The sequence below is a fragment of the Mya arenaria genome, chromosome 3 (genome assembly GCF_026914265.1).
Source record: "Mya arenaria isolate MELC-2E11 chromosome 3, ASM2691426v1".
NCBI lineage: Eukaryota > Metazoa > Mollusca > Bivalvia > Myida > Myidae > Mya > Mya arenaria.
In genome coordinates, this window is record NC_069124.1 from 88,878,161 (window position 1) to 88,897,753 (window position 19,593).

A 19,593-nucleotide genomic window follows, 5' to 3' on the forward strand; every position below is an offset into this window, starting at 1 on the left:
CAACACAAAGGCATACTATACTTATAAACATTTGATTTAACTTTTATTTAGAGCGCCATCTTGTTTATCCTTTAAATCTGACGTTATGACGTAAACAATATTTTGGCGCCAAAGCACGACATAAGGAACGTTATGATCGACGTTATTTAGTTGAACATTTTTAAAGTCAATGTGCTCGAGATTTACCTTTTGATACGAGTTATATTTCTAGTATTAATGTCAAATGCAGTTAAAGCACTAAATCCTGTATTCCAAACAAATGCTACTGTTTCACATGCTGGTGAACCCTATTTCTTTTTTTACTATCCCATTATTTTCATTATATGAAGGGTTTACAGAAGCATCCAATAACTTTCCCAACTAAGATATGCTGAACATCTCTTCGGGACAAATCTTGATATTTGTTTTTACTTTTCAAACTGGAGACTTGTTTACACATCGAAATCAACTTTCATTTTCAGTATTTTCCATTAAGCTCGAAAATGTTTTTGCAATATTAACGAGATCGGCTTTTAACACTTTTTGTCAATCTTACTATTTGGGAGAGAAAAATAGACTAAAATTGTCGCGTCCAATACTTTGTGCCGCCGCATGTTCAAAAGTATCGAATGTAGCCCAGTATCCTCCATACAGTGATGGATATCGACTGTAGCCCAGTATCCTCCATACAGTGATGGGTAGCGACTGTAGCCCAGTATCCTCCATACAGTGATGGGTAGCGACTGTAGCCCAGTATCCTCCATACAGTGATGGGTAGCGACTGTAGCCCAGTATTCCCCATACAGTGATGGGTATCGTACGGTGGCAGAGAGGTGACATGTGTATGTTTTTATTTATCTCGTGCGCAAGACGCACGAGATACTATGTCGTGCGCACGAGTTACTAAGTCATGCGCACGAGATAATTTAGTCGTGTGCGATCAGCATAATACACACATATCACTCAGATATAGTGTTACGCGGATGAATGTTGCGACGAAGAATCTATGGTGACCCTCTGTATTGTGTTTGACTTTATTAGCAACGGGATTGAACTTTCTGGACCTCTGCATGGGTACCGAGTCGTGCGTCAATGTTGCATTGTCAATGGTTTACGGGTTCGGGCCAACAATGTTGCTACCATCCTTCGTTTACACGACCCTCGGGGTAAATTAAATGTGACACCGTAAAGCTAACCTTTAAAATCTACCTAAGTTTCCAAAACGTATACTGAAATTGATATTAGCTTCTGATGTGTAATGGTGGTGGTGGTGGTGGCCGGTTTGTTCATTTGGGCGTGTGGAGGATGTATACATATTAGTATAATTTGAAATCAAACATAGAGCATTATACATTGTATTTTTATTTCAAGGCCAGTGATTTTATTTAACAGTGATGCAAAATCTAGTGTACAACTTAGTATGTCGTGCGCACGAGATAAATAAAAACATTAACATGTCACCTCTATGCCACCGTAGTATCGACTGTAGCCCAGTATCCATACCGTGTATCCATGCAGTGATGGTATCGACTGTCGCCCAGGTTCCATAAAGTGATGGGTATCGACTATCGCCCAGTATCCATACAATGATGGGTATCGACTATAGCTCAGTATCCATACAGTGATTGGTATCGACTGTAGGCCAGTATCATTCATGCAGTGATGGGTATCGACTGTGGCCCAGCTTCCATACAGTGAGGGGTATCGACTGTAGCCTAGTATCCATACAGTGATGGGTATCGACTGTAGCCCAGTATCCATACAGTGATGGATATCGAATGTAGCCCAGTAACCATACAGAGATGGGTATCGACTGTAGCCCAGTATCCATACAGTGATTGGTATCGACTGTAGCCCAGTATCATCCATGCAGTGATAGGTATCGACTGTAGCCCAGTATCTATACAGTGATAGGTATCGACTGTAGCCCAGTATTCATACAGTGATGGATATCGACTGTAGCCCAGTATCCATACAGTGATGGGTATCGACTGTAGCCCAGTATTCATACAGTGATGGGTATCGACTGTAGCCCAGTATCCATACAGTGATGGGTATCGACTAAAGCCAAGTATCATCCATACAGTGATGGGTATCGACTATAGCCAAGTATCTATACAGTGATGGGTATCGACTGTAGCCCAGTATCCATACAGTGATGGGTATCGACTGTAGCCCAGTATCCATACAGTGATGGGTATCGACTATAGCCAAGTATCTATACAGTGATGGGTATCGACTGTAGCCCAGTATCCATACAGTGATCGGTATCTCCTGTAGCCCAGTATACATACAGTGATGGATATCGACTGTAGCCCAGTATCCATACAGTGATGGGTATCGACTGTAGCCCAGTATCCATACAGTGAGGGGTATCGACTGTAGCCCAGTATCCATACAGTGATGGGTATCGACTGTAGCCCAGTATCCACACAGTGATGGATATCGAATGTAGCCCAGTGTCCATACAGTGATGGATATCGAATGTAGCCCAGTATCCATACAGAGATGGGTATCGACTGTAGCCCAGTATCCATACAGTGATTGGTATCGACTGTAGCCCAGTATCATCCATGCAGTGATAGGTATCGACTGTAGCCCAGTATCCATACAGTGATGGGTATCGACTATCGACTATAACCAAGTATCTATACAGTGATGGGTATCGACTTTAGCCCAGTATCCATACAGTGATCGGTATCGACTGTAGTCCAGTATCCATACAGTGATGGGTATCGACTATAACCAAGTATCTATACAGTGATGGGTATCGACTGTAGCCCAGTATCCATACAGTGATCGGCATTGACTGTAGCCCAGTATTGACTGTATTTGACTGAAGATTGTCGATAATACGAGTAGTACCGTTTATGGAAACAAAATGCACGCGAGTGGTCTCCCGACGGCAAACTTTGATAAGAAATTCATAGGAATCCTTCATATCTTTACTTCAGATTCACCAACTTCTTCATAAGAACGTTTCTGAATAGATGAAATTCCTATTTTAAGTTGAGACAGATTTTAGTTTTCTTAAGGAAAAATATTGAAGTATAAATGCCTTGTTTTGAAGACAGTGCGTCCCGTTTGATAAAATTGACAATATTCGGTAGTGTATTTTTATGAAACATGCAAAATTGAGAGGTTAATTTCATGCAATCGAAATATGTAAAAACAGATATTATTCGTTAGGCCAAAACAATCTTGTCTCCACCAACATCTCCTCCAAAAGGTATTAACATTTTAACATGCTCATTCAAATAAATTCATGTATCTATGAAATACCTAAAAAACATCCACATATCGATCAAAACGCAAAAAAGTATAGGGTCGGTCGGGTTAGTGGATACAAAGATATTTATGTTTACGCTTAATATAGTCTAGAGTTCGCGGTCAACTGCGCGGGTATTGAGTGTTTTCTTTCTCGCCTCCTTTTCAGAGATAACCATCTGCCACTGCTCCTTGCATACGTCACATCCTGTTTGAAGCGGCTTTGTTTCCGGTATAAGGCGTATCAGGGTCGAATAAAGGGGCTTGCAGATAAAGTTGATAAAACCAATCTAAAATGGATAAGTGTATCGGGCATGTTTCTGAACGTTCTCCTCATTCTGAATAATTCAAAGAAATGACAGATATATAAAAAACGCCCGATAGTTTCTTACCTGTTGATTCGGAATATCGTCCCAATTCAGACGGTCCATCATTGGCATCGGTTGCATGCCGCGGTTCTTTTCTTTATCGCCCTTCGAGAACAGGAAACATGATATTATACATTCACGCATGCAAGCACGCACACACGCACGCATGCACCCTACATTTTATAGCCTTGTGATGCCAATCGACAAATTGCAAGTACAAAACTCATTTAACTAACATTAAACTCAGGGTACAAACCTGCATGTAGAACTCCTCGTACAGTGCGTCCACCATACCTCTCTGAGTCTCCCAGGGCTTTGTGATGGCGCACAGGTCGGCTCCCGTCATCATGAGCGACATCAAGGCCCGCCGGTGGTCCACCTCTGACAACGAGAATTTCTCGCTGTCAAGGAGGCCGCAAATTGTCTTCTGGTTGCCGAAATAGAGGGCAAGGTCCGTGGCCAGAATGTTGTCTCTTGAAAGCCAATTAACATATGATTGATCATTTTATTTTAAATAATTTTCGACAGTCCTATATTATCACACAATAATTTGGCTAGAAATGGTTTAAACCATTTTAACATATATTGACATATAGTCATATACACACTGGGGAGAAACAGTTGTATCCAAGTATACCTGATGTATGCAAGCAGCTGCTTGTACTGCTCCGAGGTCAAGTGTGAAAAGATGTCATGGCCCTCGGCGCTCAGGATTGTGACAGTCTGTTTGTAGTGGTGTTGTTCCATGATGGAAGTCGAGTACAGGGCCGCCAGAGGCTGCCGCGTCTTCCTGAAGAATTCGTTGCTGAAGCCGCGGTGGTCGAGATCATGGCAGATACCGCCGACAATCATCCCCATTTTCTCTAGCCGGGAAAACTGGACTTCCTGACTCTCCGACACCATCCGCCAGAGACAATGCGCCACCTGGAACCCGTGCTCCCAGTTGTGGTACGGTACCGGTCGGTAGTTCTTTTTGACGGTGAGAACGAAGCGACATAGAGCTAGCAGATCAAATTCCTTCTTTCCGAAGTGTTCATACATGAGTTTGATGTACAGTTGTGGCAATATGACAGAGTTCTTCTTGTTACAGTTAAAGTCAAACGTGTAGAAGTCGAGGGGAACCTGGTCGACCGGCAGATGTGCGTTGTCATAGAGGGCGGCTGTCTCATCCTCGCTGCATGTGCAGTGGTACTCCAGAACCTCCATGGCAACCTTAAATACCACACACTCTATATCAACAATTTGTTATTGTTCAACAAACCGAAATAATGTAAATGATAATTACAGCAGATCTTCAAATGACATAAATAAACATCAACATAAACCAACATGTTTTTTTAATAAAGTTTAAATATTCTCGTAAAATATAATAGGGTTATTACTACTGCGTTTTGATCCGGGTGGTTGTATTCGACTCGAGTCGCGTTTTGCAGATTCAGATTTCACGAGGCGCTCTAGACGAGTAAAATTAAAATCTTCAAAAATCCACGAGAGTCGAATACGACATTCCGGATCAAAACACAGTACTAATAACCCTTTTATTATATCTATTACTGGTTAGATCACTTAAAAGTTACATGTTTTAATAATAAATGTCATTTTAACGACGCACTGTTTTGTTTTATGACGTCATTTTAACATCGCGCAACGATACTTGTTATGACGTGACGTCACACTGGAGTGGAATACGGTCTACCGTATTTTGCGATATGTATTGCGTGTGGATTTATGATGGATATATAATAAATAGAGGAAATTTGTTTATTTCAGTGTAAGATCGTATAAAACATATTTTCACGAGTGGCGAAGCCACGAGCGAAAATGTAGTTTTTTATGATCACGAGTGAAATAAAATACGATCTTACACTAAAATAAACAAATATTCTGTTTCTTTTATGCTTATTTTCGGAGTTTTATTTGTTGTTTTTTTTATTTATTTCTGAATTACCCCCTTTTTTTGAAAAGGGTGGGCTTTACGCCGCTACCCGTGGGGCACTCCTTTCGGTTTGCTGAGAAATAGTTCTCTGCTATTCATTTTTATTGCTTAATATTCGCTCGTTTTTTATTGCAAAGCTTTATGAACAGTAAACAATGAAGTATTATTAGTGCACATATGTTCCAAAAAATAATGAAAACACTTTTTATTTAAATATGGGCATGAATACATAACCAAATTATTATGCCGCTATTTAAAGAATGAAAATTTGGAAGGTCAAATGTGTTAGCAAAACAAATGTGGATACTCATTGGATTTTAACCATTCTTCTTAGTTTAAGACTGCATGTACGCGTGTTTTTATAGTAAGTTAATATTCAGTCATCTTACTGTCAGAGACCAGTCTGTTTCACTTTAAAAGGTTTGTTTTCCAGATAAAGAGTAAATGCCACGCTAGTTTGTTGACACATTTTGAGGTGTGGGTGGGGTAAAAAATATCGGATCTCTCTGTAAATTGTTGTGTGAATTCTCCAGGAAGCTCAATTTACGTACTACAACGGTTAACAGTTCAAACTACATTTGAACGATGATATAAAATTTTATTTATGTTCGAACAGGTGTTTTTGTCTGTAATTTGTATGAAAGCAAATGTTCGAACATTCAGCTTCAAACATCAGGAAAATGTTTGATAAACGGGATAACCGGTCATAAACGGTAAGTTGTTAATTTCCAATTATATATTTATTTAAATTTATAAAACATTTCTTTATTTTTTTTTCACATTTTTTGTCATAATTTACTGAAGTCCAGTGTTCTGTTTTGATCAAGGCAAGTACATGTAACAACAAAGGAATTTAAAAGTAGTTCTGAAAGTTGATATTTTCACTCCTTTAATATTTTGCAGTGGAAATATCAAATTGATATTTTCACTGTTGTTATTTCACTGTTAAAACCCCATATTTCATCGTAAAGCATGAAAGAAAATGAAGTATTCATGAGTGACCTTGAACTTTGTCTGTTGGTGGAGTATGACGTTGTAGACGCGGGCGTAGTGGAGGGCAAGGGCCGAGTAGACGGCAAACATAGAAAACGCATCCTCGTCGTCTGCCGTGAAACACCGCCCGTTCAATCTGCAGGAAGCAATGGACAGAAAAGGTACAGAGATGGGAAGGTTGCTTTACATAGCCGACCATCATTATGTGTTATTTTTCGTATCAGAATGCAACCTAAATTTTCTGCCAAGGAAATGACAGATCCTAGGCTTAATCGTTAAGAAATCAGCTTTTGCGGGTGTTTAAGGTCCGCCTGCTGCCATTCATCCTAAACAAAACTGACAAAATTTTGTCAAATCACGTTTTATGTTTATGGCAATGTATTATTTTGATGATATACATGTTCAAGTATGTATAAAATATAATTTTGGCTAGTTGAAATTAATTATTGTGACCTTAATGAGCCTTTGTCATCAAGCCACTGTGCTCACTCCGTTCATTCTTAAGATTATAACTTCATGTCATCTGACTAATATACTCAATGATTTTAACGATACTTCACTAAGGTTTAATTCTAGCTAATTATCCTTCAAATTCTAGTATACCTGTTGATAAGCTGTACGACGCCAATGACGCCATTCTTGCCTTGTATAGGCATACACAGGATATTGCGAGTCCGGTAGCCTGTCTTCTGGTCTACTTCCGGGTTGAAACGCTTGTCACTGTACGCGTCACGTATGTTCACCGTCTAAAATAAAACATAAAAATGGTTTATCTATTTTGAAAGGAAATCAGTAATAACATTGCAAACAAATTGAGAATCAGACATTGTTAGCCACTCGCCTGCCCAGTTCGTGCCACGTATCCGCTGATGCCCTTGTTGATAGAGAAGCGGATCTGTGAGGCCTTCGTGTACACAGGGCGGCCCTCCTCGTCCGTGGCGCCCTCGTCGAAGTAATCTGCGAACAACTCCTTCCGTTCTTCATCCACAAGCAGCAGCCCGCACCGGTCCGCGCTCACCAATTCCTTCGTGAACGTCATGATGTTCGTCACGACGAGGTCCACGTTGACGACGTCATCGAACATGACACGCGTCGTCTCCAGCAGAAAGCCATGAAGCCGGGTTTGTATGTTCAGCAGCTGGGTAAATTTTTTACATTTATTAAACCTATGCTTATTCAGGTTCTACAGTGTTTACAAACCCATACGCAAAAATGACGTGCACATCTACAAACAAACATGCAGCGATGTGCAAGTAAATTAAATAACTTGGAAAAATAACCAATATATATATATTTGCTTTAGATGGCTTCGAAAAAATGTTTCAATGTTTCAAACTGACATAAGGTTGTTGTCTATTTAGTGGGAGGGGGGGGGGGGGGGGAATACATTTTTAGCGCCAGCTATAGTATGAAGTATAATCGGCTTTGGTTGGAATGAAAAAAAAAAAAACCTTATTGCGTTTCATTTTCTGCACGCAGGCGCTGACCCAGCTGAGGATGGCGTTGGTGACCTCGAACTCGACCTTGGAGAAGGGGTCGTGGTCCCAGCCACGCGAGAACTCAACCACGGCGTAACAGCGGCCGGTGTCCAGCAGGATGGGGACCCCTATCACGTGATGGACTCGTTCCTCTCCTAAACGCACACCTGATATATGGAGATTAAACATATCGACATCTTATACTGCTAAACTTTAATTAATTGATATACAACTAGTTAAAAAAAAAAAAAAAGAATCAACTCTTTGTTTACCTTTCGGAAACCGCGAGTCTTGTTGCAGGTCGGCGACATTTACGCTTTTAGCTGTAGTTGCGACATGCGCTGACACCGTCAACTTGAGGCCGGTGGGACCTACACGTTTCCACTCTGTCGTCGAGCCAGGCATATACAGGGACATTTCACTATTCGTGTCGTCCAAATAGTACAAGTTGTAAATGTCGGCAAATATAATGTTAGCGACCACACCGCAGATTTCGTGCATCTTCGCGCAGATGTCAGAATCACTGGAACATTCTACGATCCTTCGAGCAAGTTGTTCTATGCCGATCTCACTATATACCATTCCGAGACCGTTACTATCGGCACGTTGATTGAATGTGCACTTGGCAACCGTGGATGGCAGAGTGCGTTTCCGTTGGAGCAGCTGTTCAAGGTAGTCGACGGATGCGGTTTCGTCTAGGTATTCCTCGAGGACGGCTGGGTAGCGCGCCAAGAACTCACGGACCTGATTTGCAGCCATTGCATCGTCCGGATACCGGGATCTCCAGCGCTCTGATGAGCGAAATTGAGACCTGTGTGGTATGCGCTTGCCGACGTACATGTTGTTAGCCGGAGAGCTCATTGCTAACGCTTGGAAAATAAGTTGGAGCAAGTCTCGGCGCTACAGTTATTAATCGATCATTTTTTAAACTTTAAGGATTCATTTGCTTTGATCGTGGCGTACGTAACTAAGGTAATGACGTTATATGTCATGACGTCAATACTATACAATTATTTACTTATAAAAGTGTGAAATGTGCTGTCATACTGACCAAAAATTATTTATTGCATAAAATAATTATTTTGCGGTCAGTATTAACTGCATAATTCACAGCTAATAAGTAAATAACTGTTTTATTAAAAAATAGCATAAATGGACTTTTCCAGCGTTATTATGACGTCATATAAAACTTTTTCCGGTCTATAACTAGACAGATCAATATGGCATTTTATTCGGTCTCCGAAAATCGCGCTTCGTACAATCATGGAAAGTTTATTTATAGATCATGTAACAGTTTGCTATTTGAGGTCGATAAATTGGGGCCCTATGATCCTTCGTTTGAATTATTCGCAAACGTATAGGATATATGTACAGAACGTGTTGTAAACGTACACCATTTCTTATTTCTTTTATTGAATGGTTTATGAAAAGTTTATGAAAAGTTTTAAGTGTATAATGCAATTTCAATAAAGCGGAATCAAAAATATAAGTATACAATACTTTTAATTAAAATTGAAAATAAATAATCGTAAAAGTGCCATTTTTTAAGGAACTATTTGACGTCGATAGTGATTTAAAATTACTGCGCTTTATGACGTCAGTACACAACGTCGCACGCGCTTTTTGGTGAAATGTACAAAAGTGCGTTTCCTTCGTCAAATTGTCAACAAATTCAGAATTTTAGGTATGCAAGAAAAAATATCAATCATGTTTTTCCGGTCTGGATCGAAAATTCCGACCCTCGGGCACGCTGCGTGACCGGTAACTCAGCAAGCCTCGTTACCGGCTTACGGGGCGTGCCCTCGGGTCGGATTTTTCTATCCGTACCGGAAACACATGATATATACTTCTATTCTATTCTATTCTATTCTATTCTATTCTATTCTATTCTATTCTATTCTATTCTATTCTGTTATATTATCTATTCTATTCTATTCTATTCTATTCTATTCTATTCTATTCTATTCTATTCTATTCTATTCTATTCTATTCTATTTTAGAGCTTTGTCCAATTAAAGTGCGCTACAAGAAATCATGGTCGTAAAAAGACTAGACGCCTGTTGTTCCCAAGGTCGGTGAATACAGTATTTTCTAAAAAAACATAGATTTGTCAATACTAGCTAGACCAATACATCATTTTACATGATTAAAGAAATATACCCAACAATCATTTTGTCACACTTGCTGTCTCAGCTGAGTTTTCCCTGTAAAGCAAAGATCATGCGGAAGGTTTTTTTTTAACACCGCGCAAGTCTTTCTAACCTCTCCAACAATGTTTTAGACAACGCGCTGTAATTTTCGGCAGTTATCTCTTTCAAAAGTTTCCTTCCATCAATTGCATCACCGATGTTTAAAAGAAACCATTAGCAACAGCCGAAAGGACATACAACGGACTGAATCTACCAAAACAATAGGCAGCAGCCAGACAGATATACTACGGGCAGAATGAACCGGAACAATAGGCAGCAGCCGGACAGATATACCACGGGCAGAATGAACCGGAACAATAGGCAGCAGCCGGACAGATATACCACGGGTAGAATCTACCGGAACAATAGGCAGCAGCCGGACATATATACTACGGGCAGAATCTACCGGAACAATATGCAGCAGCCGAACAGACATATTATCACTAGCGGATTCAGGGGGGGGGGGGCGCCTATAATCGTCCATTTTACTTTTTATTTTAATATAGGAGAAGAAAAGTTATAAAATACGCCCAAAATGCACCATTTCGGAATAGAAATTGTTAAAATTTTCTAGGGGGAGGACCCCAAGCCTCCGTGACAACACTCTAAACTAAATTAGTTTTGTTTTTGAGGGAGGGGCGCAAGTTAAAAGGGTACGCCCATAAGTTACACCCCCTCTTACATCGAATTCTGGATCCACCCCTGATTACGGGCGGAACCTACCCCAATTTTGGGCAACAGCCGAACAGACATACAACGGCCTGAACCGACCGGAATAGGTTACAGCAGAACAGACATACTACGGCCAGAACCGACCGGAATCGGCAACATTCGAACAGATATACTACGGCCTGAACCGACCGGAATAGGCAACAGCAGAACAGACATACTACGGCCTGAACCGACCGGAATAGGCAACAGTCGAACAGACATATTACGGCCTAAACCGACCGGAATAGGCAACAGCAGAACATACATACTACGGACGGAACCGACCGGAATAGGGAACAGCAGAACAGGCATACTACGGACGGAACCGATCGCAATAGGCAACAGCAGAACAGACATACTACGGACGGAACCGACCGGAATAGGCAACAGCAGAACAGACATACTACGGACGGAACCGACCGCAATAGACAACAGCAGAACATACATACTACGGACGGAACCGACCGCAATAGACAACAGCAGAACAGACATACTACGGACGGAACCGACCGGAATAGGCAACAGCAGAACATACATACTACGGACGGAACCGACCGCAATAGACAACAGCAGAACAGACATACTACGGACGAAACCGACCGGAATAGGCAACAGCAGAACATACATACTACGGACGGAACCGACCGCAATAGACAACAGCAGAACAGACATACTACGGACGGAACCGACCGGAATAGGCAACAGCAGAACATACATACTACGGACGGAACCGACCGGAATAGGCAACAGCAGAACAGGCATACTACGGACGGAACCGATCGCAATAGGCAACAGCAGAACAGACATACTACGGACGGAACCGACCGCAATAGGCAACAGCAGAACAGACATACTACGGACGGAACCGACCGCAATAGACAACAACCGAATAGACATATTACGGGCGGAACCGACCGGAACAATAGACAACAGTCGAACATACAAACTACGGATTGAATAGACCGGACCAATAGGCAACTGCCGAACAGACATACAGCGGACTAAACAGACTGGAACAATAGGCAGCAGCCGAACAGACATACTACGGCCTGAACCGACCGGAACAAAAGGCAACAGCCGAACATACATAATACGGACTAAACCGACTGGAACAAAAGGCAACAGCCGAACAGACATAACACGGATGGAACCGACTGGAACAATAGGAAACAGCCGAGCAGACATACTTAGTACGGTACCGACAGGGACAATATGCAACAACCGAACAAACATACTACGGACGGAGCCGACCGGAATGATAGGCAATAGTCAAACAGGCATTCTACGGACGGGACCGACCTGAATAATAGACAACAGCCGAACCGACATACCACGGATAGACCTGACAGGAACAATAGGCAACAACCAAATAGACATACTACGGACGGATCCAATCGGAATAATGGGAAACGAACACACATACTAAGGACGGAAACGACAGGAATAATAGGCAACAACCGAACAGACATACTACGGACGGAACAGACCGGAACAAGATGCAACAGTCAAATAGATATACTACGGACGACAACGTCAGGAATTCTAGGTTATAGCCAAACAGACACAATACGGACGGAACCGGCGGAAAAAATAGACCTCAACCCACTTTAACAACAATAGCCATGGTCCCGAAGAATAGACACCGACCGGAACAATAGACAGCAACCCACATTCCGACCGAAACCATAGGCATCAACCTACATAAACTGACTGGTTAGATAGACAGCAACCCACATAAACTGACTGGTACAATAGACAGCAACCCACATAAACTGACCGGTACAATAGACAGCAACCCACATAAACTGACCGGTACAACAGACAGCAACCCACATAAACTGACCGGTCATAAACTGAACGAAACAATAGGCTGCAGCCCACGTAAACCGAACGGAACAATAGACAGCAACCCACATAAACTGAACGAAACAATAGGCTGCAGCCCACATAAACTGAACGGAACAATAGACAGCAACCCACATAAACTGAACGAAACAATAGGCTGCAGCCCACATAAACCGACCGGAACAATAGACAGCAACCCACATAAACCGAACGAAACAATAGGCTGCAGCCCACATAAACCGAACGGAACAATAGACAGCAACCCACATAAACTGAACGAAACAATAGGCTGCAGCCCACATAAACCGACCGGAACAATAGACAGCAACCCACATAAACCGATCGAAACAATAGGCTGCAGCCCACATAAACCGAACAGAACAATAGACAGCAACCCACATAAACTGAACGAAACAATAGGCTGCAGCCCACATAAACCGACCGGAACAATAGACAGCAACCCACATAAACCGAACGAAACAATAGGCTGCAGCCCACATAAACCGAACGGAACAATAGGCAATGATCCACACAAACCGACCAGAACAATAGACATCAACCAATATAAACCGACCGGAACAATAGACAGCAACCCACATCAACTGACCGGGACAAAAGAGAGCAACCCACATCAACTGACCGGAACAATAGGCAGCAACCCACATAAAATGAACGAAACAATTGGCTGCAGCCCACATAAACCGACCGGAACAATAGACAGCAACCCACATAAACTGAACGAAACAATTGGCTGCAGCCCACATAAACCGACCGGAACAATAGACAGCAACCCACATAAACTGACCGGAACAATAGGCTGCAGCCCACATAAACTGAACGAAACAATAGGCTGCAGCCCACATAAACTGACCGGAACAATAGGCACTGATCCACATAAACCGAACGAAACAATAGGCAGCAACCCATATAAACCGACCGGAACAATATACATCAACCCACATCAACCGACCGGAACAATAGACAGCAAGCCACATCAACTGACCGGAACAATAATTAGCAACCCACATTTACCGACGGGAACAATTTCCAAAACAGACAAAATACGCAAAATGAAATGTGTACTTAATGCGTTTTTTGAGACAGCTTTTAGCGATGAAAATGACAAACTCAACGTACTGGTCATAGTTTTGTTAATGGCGGGAGTAACAGATCCAGATGATTGAAATATGAATGTTGGTGCCAACGAGAAGCTTTTCTTGATTTATTTTAATACTAATGCAAAAAAGCTGGTTGAATACATGAGAATTGCAAAGTGTTTGTATGTTTTTTATTTACTATTTCTGTACAGCAACACTATCGAGCGATATTTTTTTTATAGTTTCAAGCTTTATTTATAATAAACCAGAAGGTCCTAGACTCATGAGGCATAAAGTGCGCAATGGTGACAAAAGCAAATAATAAGTATTTGTGCGGTAACATTAATTAATAATTTTCATGACAATGCCTATTATACTAGACTGTTACAAAATGTCTATTTGACATATTGTGGAAAGCTTTGTAAACAAATACACTCAAATTCTTCAATTTCCTTCATTTTAAGTAATAATTAGCTCTTTAAATTTGTGCATACTGGGATGTCGTAAATAATAGGATGGCAATAAAGATTTTCGAATGTCATTATGATCGTATGCATCAGCAGTGGTATTTCCACCCATAAACAATAAAATGTGTGCAAAATAACATGGTGAAAAGTTTATCATCCGCGGCAAGTTTTAATGTTGTACATGAATGTGCATTAAAGGTGGACTCTGACCAAGCTAATCAAAATGTCCGTTTGCAAGTCAACAAGTGATACAGATTTTAACCCCGCTGTTCAGGCTGCATGTTTGCATAGTTGTAATCAAACCGTTTATATATGTGATAAGATCAATCACGTTTATGTTTACTTAATCAAAAAGATAAGATCTTGCTCACACTCAATGAATTATCAATATCATTTGTGATATTTCCTCTTATTCAACATTCAAAACTCTGGTAAAACTTTATATTCAAAATATTTCTTAATGTACTTGACTTGTTGGATCATCCATGGTCCGTATTTTTCCACTTTATGTTCCGGTCCTTTGCCAGTTGCTAACGACATGAAATTCTCCCCAATGTCTCCGTCGTATGAAGGTTCAAGGAAAAATGGCACGGAGAACCGGTCGACGCCGATATCCAGGACGCGGTGGCGGGTCGCTTTGAAGCGACCGCCCATCATACGGGAGAAGACGTCTCCAATGTTCATCACGAAACTCTTAGGCCGAGGCTCCACCGCCTTCCACTTGCCATCTGCCGTTATCACCTCGAGTCCCGTGAAGTGGAACGTGTAGAGGAGTGTCAGGAAGTTGGAGTCCGTGTGGTCAGGTGTGGTTACCACCTTCCCGTCCTCAATTTTGGCGTTTTCCGGCGGCGCACCATCCCAGGGCGGGTAGTGCATTAGGCGGAACGTTGTGCACGGCCGGTCTGCGAATATATTGTCAAAGGCGTGCTCATCTATCCCCAGCCCGACGGCAGCCAGCCGGAGAATATCCAGGCTGGCGTTATGAAGAATGGTGTAGCAGTTGCTCATGAACTCTTTAAACGGATAAGTGCCGTCTTCCTTTGGCCATACAGATGGCTCATAGAACCAGTTGCCCGGCTTTACAGTGGGGTCGCCTGGGGTTATGTCCCTGCCGAATTCAAACCCCTCCTTTCTGCTTGGTTCGCCCTCCACCACCGGAAAGTAGCCCCTGTAAACGTTAGGATTCGTCTCGTTCCAGTGTTTCCTCATCAGTCCATTTCTTACGTCCATCGGCAATCCGAAGAACCACTTGCAGCCGTCCATCAGCTTTTCGAAGTCAATGCCATGAATGTTGTCTATGTACAAGAAGCCGACGTTCTCGAGGGCGTCCACAACTTCCGCCGCTACGGCTGCCTTGTCCACCTTTGCCCGATCCAAGTCCACGATGGGCAACCGGAACTGATTCGCGTCTCCAGAACTCATCTGAAATACCCAAAACGAAAAGATGAAACGAGAGATTTTGTCAAACATGAGCCATGTTGTCAAGAATATTTGGACAACTGAATGAAATATGCATGGACCGAAATGACGGCTGATTTGGCATTGACATTGGATGCCTTTGAAGAAGTTTTAAGATTATAACCATTCAAAATGAGAGAATAGTAGTTACAGTTTTTAATCATGTTCCGATGATGACTGATATTTGCAGATAAACATGTATCCTCTTACAAGCAGGGAATAAGTATTCATGACGTCATTTTGATGACCAATATGAGTTGTGACCTTGACTTTAGACTCTATGACCTCAAAATCTAAAGGGGTCATCTACTGGTCAACCCCTCCTAAATGTCAAGTTTGAGGGTCATGGGTGCAGGCATTGACGAGTTATCACACAGACAAGCCTTTTGCGTTCAATGTCACTCTTACCTTGACCTTTGACCCCTAAAATCAATAGGGGTCATTTGCTGGCCAGACCCAAATTCCAAGTAAAGTTTGAGGGCCATGGGTGCATGCACTGTCGAGTTATCACTCGAACAATCTTTTCCGCAAGATCTTGACCTTTGACCGGATCACCCCTAAAATCAATAGGGGTATTCTACTGGTCAGGCCCAGTCTCCATGTAATGTTTGATGACTACAGGGGCAGGAATTGTTGAGTAATAACTCGAAAAAGCTGTGTCAACCTTTTCGTGTTAAAGGTAACTGTGACTTTGATATTTGACACGATAAACCTTGAAATCAATGGGGGTCATATACTGGTCAGGCCTACCATTCATGTTAAGTTTGAAAATCATAGGTCAAGTTTGCGTTCAAGGTGACTGTGACCCTGACCCTTTGCCCGATGACCCATAAAATCAATAGGGGTCATCTACCCGTCAGGTTCAACCTCTAAGGCGAGTTTGAGGGCCATTGGAACAGGCATTGTCGAGTTATCACTCGGAAAACCTTCTTGCATTCAATGTATCCGTGACCTAGACCATTGACCGGATGATCAATAGGGGTAGTTTACTGGTCAGGCCCAGCCTCAACGGAATGTTTGATGACCATAGGAGCGGGCATTGTTTAGTAATCACTCGGAAAAGCTTTGTCAACCTTTTCATGTTAAAGGTCACTGTGACCTTGACCTTTGACCAGATCAAACCTGAAATAAGAGTCATCTACTGGTCAGGCCAAACTTTCATATCAAGTTTGATGACCATAGGTCCTGAAATTGTCAAGTTTGGGTTCCAGGTCACAGTGACATTGACCGATGGAGGAGTTATCTACTCGTCAGGTCCAACCTCCATGTCAAATTAGAGGGCCATGGGTGCAGGCATTGTCGAGTAATCACCCGGACAACCTTTTTGCAGTCAATGTCACCGTGACCTTGACATTTAACCCGATGACCCTTAAAATCAATAGGGGTCATCTACTGGTCAGGCCCAGCCTCAATGTCAAGTCTGATGACCATATATCCAGGCATTGTTGAATTATGATTTGGACAAGCTTTGACAACCTTTTCCTGATAAAGGTCATTGTGACCTTGACCTTTGACCCGATGAATCCTTAAAGCAAAAGGGGCCATCTTCTGGTCAGGCCCAACCTTTGATGACAATTGGTCCAGGAATTACCGAGTTGTCATTCGGAAAAGCTTTGGTGTACCGACGGACGGACCGACTGACCGACCAACCGACCGACCGACATGTGCAAAGCAATATACACCCTCTTTTTCGAAGAAGGGCATAAAGATCGTGACTGATAGCCAATGTACTTATCATATCATGGACATTAATAGTTGTCCGATCAATGCTTACTTGAACATAAAAAAGCAAAGCAATCGATCTCATCGCAATATACTTTTGCGTTGATGACTCAAAGAGTCAGATAATATCAACGAAATCCAAAGTGCCATGGATCCCAGGCGCCGCCCCCCCCCCCCCCTTTAAAGCTTTGCATGTGAACATTAAGTATACGTCAATATTAAAGAAAACATGTGCTTTAAATAAAACACAATGCACCATTTAAATCTATAACTAGCAAACATTTTCTTAGAAAGCCATTTAACATGTAGTCATTTTTTTCGGTTCCGTAGCTCTAACGTAAATTTGAATATGGAAACGACCCTGACTAGTATGTCAATTAATAGGCATTTCCATGATAAAACGATTAATTATCAAATTGGTAATTACTATGCCTCCTGAAGTACTAAGCTGACTTAAAACAAGTAAAAAATGTAAACATACCTTGATTTCAAGTGTTCCCGACCAATCCGTGTTATATCCGTGATGTTACAGCCAATCTGTGGTATAGCGCGGTAATAAATACATTTGAGCATAAAATACTTGACGGTCAAGGTGCGTTCAATAGATAAAGGTTGTATCGTAACTCGTAAATAGTTTACATAGCTTTGTGAAGTAAGCTTGACAAATAATCGAAAATCGTCATGAACTGTTGAGCTGCATCGACAAACGGCATTTGGCTTAAATAAGATGAATGCTAGCTTGAACAACGACATTCATTTTCGTCGAAAATTGACATTTGACATTCTGAAAATAACAAACGACGTTTGGTTTCGAGCTGGCCCGACAAACGAACCGCAACATTCAAAAAATGAGTGTCGAGCTGGCTCTACAAACGACATTCGATATTGAATATAGAGCTGGCCCGACAAACGAACCGCAACATTCAAAAAATGAGTGTCGAGCTGGCTCAACAAACGACATTCGATATTGAATATAGAGCTGGCCTAGTCTAAAATATTAGACGTGTTATACGGGATTCTTCAAATCCCTTACTACGTGAAGGATTTGCCATATCAAAAATCTAAAAAAATCCGTCAACGTACAATTATTTGGACTAAGAGCTGGCCCGACAATCGAAATCCGACCTAAAAGGAAAGTAAAGTCAAGCTAGCCAGACTATCAAAATCCGCCCTAAATGAAAATTCAACCTGCTACAATTTGTGTGTATACTCATGTAATACCGGATGGAACGGAAAGTGTAAATATTTCTAAGTTTGTCCCAGAGTCTTAAGCATGTTGCATATGTAAATTTATAAACAACTGATATTAATCTGTTCATTTTGTCCACGAGTGACATAGGTTGAGGGCAATATTAAGATACATCAATACACACAGGGAATAAATGTCATTGTATAAAGAAACTATTAACATAAACTTAAATAACATGTTCAATGCATTTTGTTGGATGCGTTTGTGTTAGCGGTCACACCCTTGTATTAAATTGAATACGACTCAGTCATGTTTGTGTAGAGTATATGTTACAGGGAAAATGACCATATGCTTTATCTGAGACAGTGCATTGCTTATGCAACCAAAGTTCCAGATAAGGTTTCATTTGCAATTGAGTATTATCCCATACTTTAGTAATAAGTTGGATATTCCACATATTAAATGAGTATTTCGAGTGACTGATACTCCATGGCAGCATAGAAAATCTAAAAATATTTGCGAAGGAATTCATGAGCATGCACTATCTTTAGATTTTTTTGGTTAATTTGTTATACAATAACATGACTATACCTACAAAACAAAGCAGGCCGAAAGTCGCTTAACGTTGTAAGCGCTTGAGTAATGGCCATACTTACACCCATAGCAATCTCAAAGTATGTCTTCACATAAGCTTCCTAGATAATTAACGAACAGAACAGACGTTGTTTGTTTCAACTCAAACACATGACACACACTCGGTAAAGCAGGTCAACATGACCCATGACCATTGCAGAAATATAATGAGTTCGTAAAATGCATGGCCGTCGACATATCAGTAATTAACAAATGAAAATAAATAAATGTATTATTAAGGTATATGAGTATTGGTAAATT

The 19,593-nt window shown here is 41.5% G+C and overlaps 3 protein-coding genes across 3 annotated transcripts; 1 reads left to right on the forward strand and 2 right to left on the reverse strand.

The window, feature by feature from the left end:
* Positions 1 to 3,174: 3,174 nt before the first annotated feature.
* LOC128226395 (cAMP and cAMP-inhibited cGMP 3',5'-cyclic phosphodiesterase 10A-like) lies at positions 3,175 to 8,882 on the reverse strand. Its single transcript, XM_052936273.1, has 9 exons — positions 8,294 to 8,882; positions 7,995 to 8,188; positions 7,385 to 7,681; positions 7,147 to 7,289; positions 6,553 to 6,679; positions 4,252 to 4,826; positions 3,871 to 4,087; positions 3,639 to 3,719; positions 3,175 to 3,536 (listed from the first exon to the last, which is right to left on the reverse strand). Exons 1-9 carry the CDS (start codon positions 8,880 to 8,882, stop codon positions 3,357 to 3,359), a joined length of 2,403 nt encoding a protein of 800 aa, XP_052792233.1. The 3' UTR covers positions 3,175 to 3,356.
* Positions 8,883 to 10,466: 1,584 nt separating this feature from the next.
* LOC128226396 (sporozoite surface protein 2-like) lies at positions 10,467 to 13,950 on the forward strand. The gene is made up of 2 exons (XM_052936274.1): positions 10,467 to 10,557; positions 12,677 to 13,950. The coding sequence occupies exons 1-2, from the start codon at positions 10,467 to 10,469 to the stop codon at positions 13,948 to 13,950; spliced, it is 1,365 nt and encodes a 454-aa protein (XP_052792234.1).
* Positions 13,951 to 13,974: 24 nt separating this feature from the next.
* LOC128226828 (uncharacterized) lies at positions 13,975 to 18,096 on the reverse strand. The gene is made up of 2 exons (XM_052936897.1): positions 17,992 to 18,096; positions 13,975 to 15,752 (listed from the first exon to the last, which is right to left on the reverse strand). The coding sequence occupies exon 2, from the start codon at positions 15,750 to 15,752 to the stop codon at positions 14,751 to 14,753; it is 1,002 nt and encodes a 333-aa protein (XP_052792857.1). The 5' UTR covers positions 17,992 to 18,096; the 3' UTR covers positions 13,975 to 14,750.
* Positions 18,097 to 19,593: the final 1,497 nt, after the last annotated feature.

Coding starts and splice junctions, on each gene's coding strand:
- LOC128226395 (XM_052936273.1), bottom strand. CDS start 8,882: ATGAGCTCTCCGGCTAACAACATGTACGTCGGCAAGCGCATACCACAC. Junction 8,189..8,293: donor AGACTCGCGGTTTCCGAAAG/GTAAACAAAGAG, acceptor TCCATATATCAG/GTGTGCGTTTAGGAGAGGAA. Junction 3,720..3,870: donor ACGAGGAGTTCTACATGCAG/GTTTGTACCCTG, acceptor CTGTTCTCGAAG/GGCGATAAAGAAAAGAACCG.
- LOC128226828 (XM_052936897.1), bottom strand. CDS start 15,752: ATGAGTTCTGGAGACGCGAATCAGTTCCGGTTGCCCATCGTGGACTTG.
- LOC128226396 (XM_052936274.1), top strand. CDS start 10,467: ATGAACCGGAACAATAGGCAGCAGCCGGACAGATATACCACGGGCAGA. Junction 10,558..12,676: donor GCCGGACAGATATACCACGG/GTAGAATCTACC, acceptor CTGGTACAATAG/ACAGCAACCCACATAAACTG.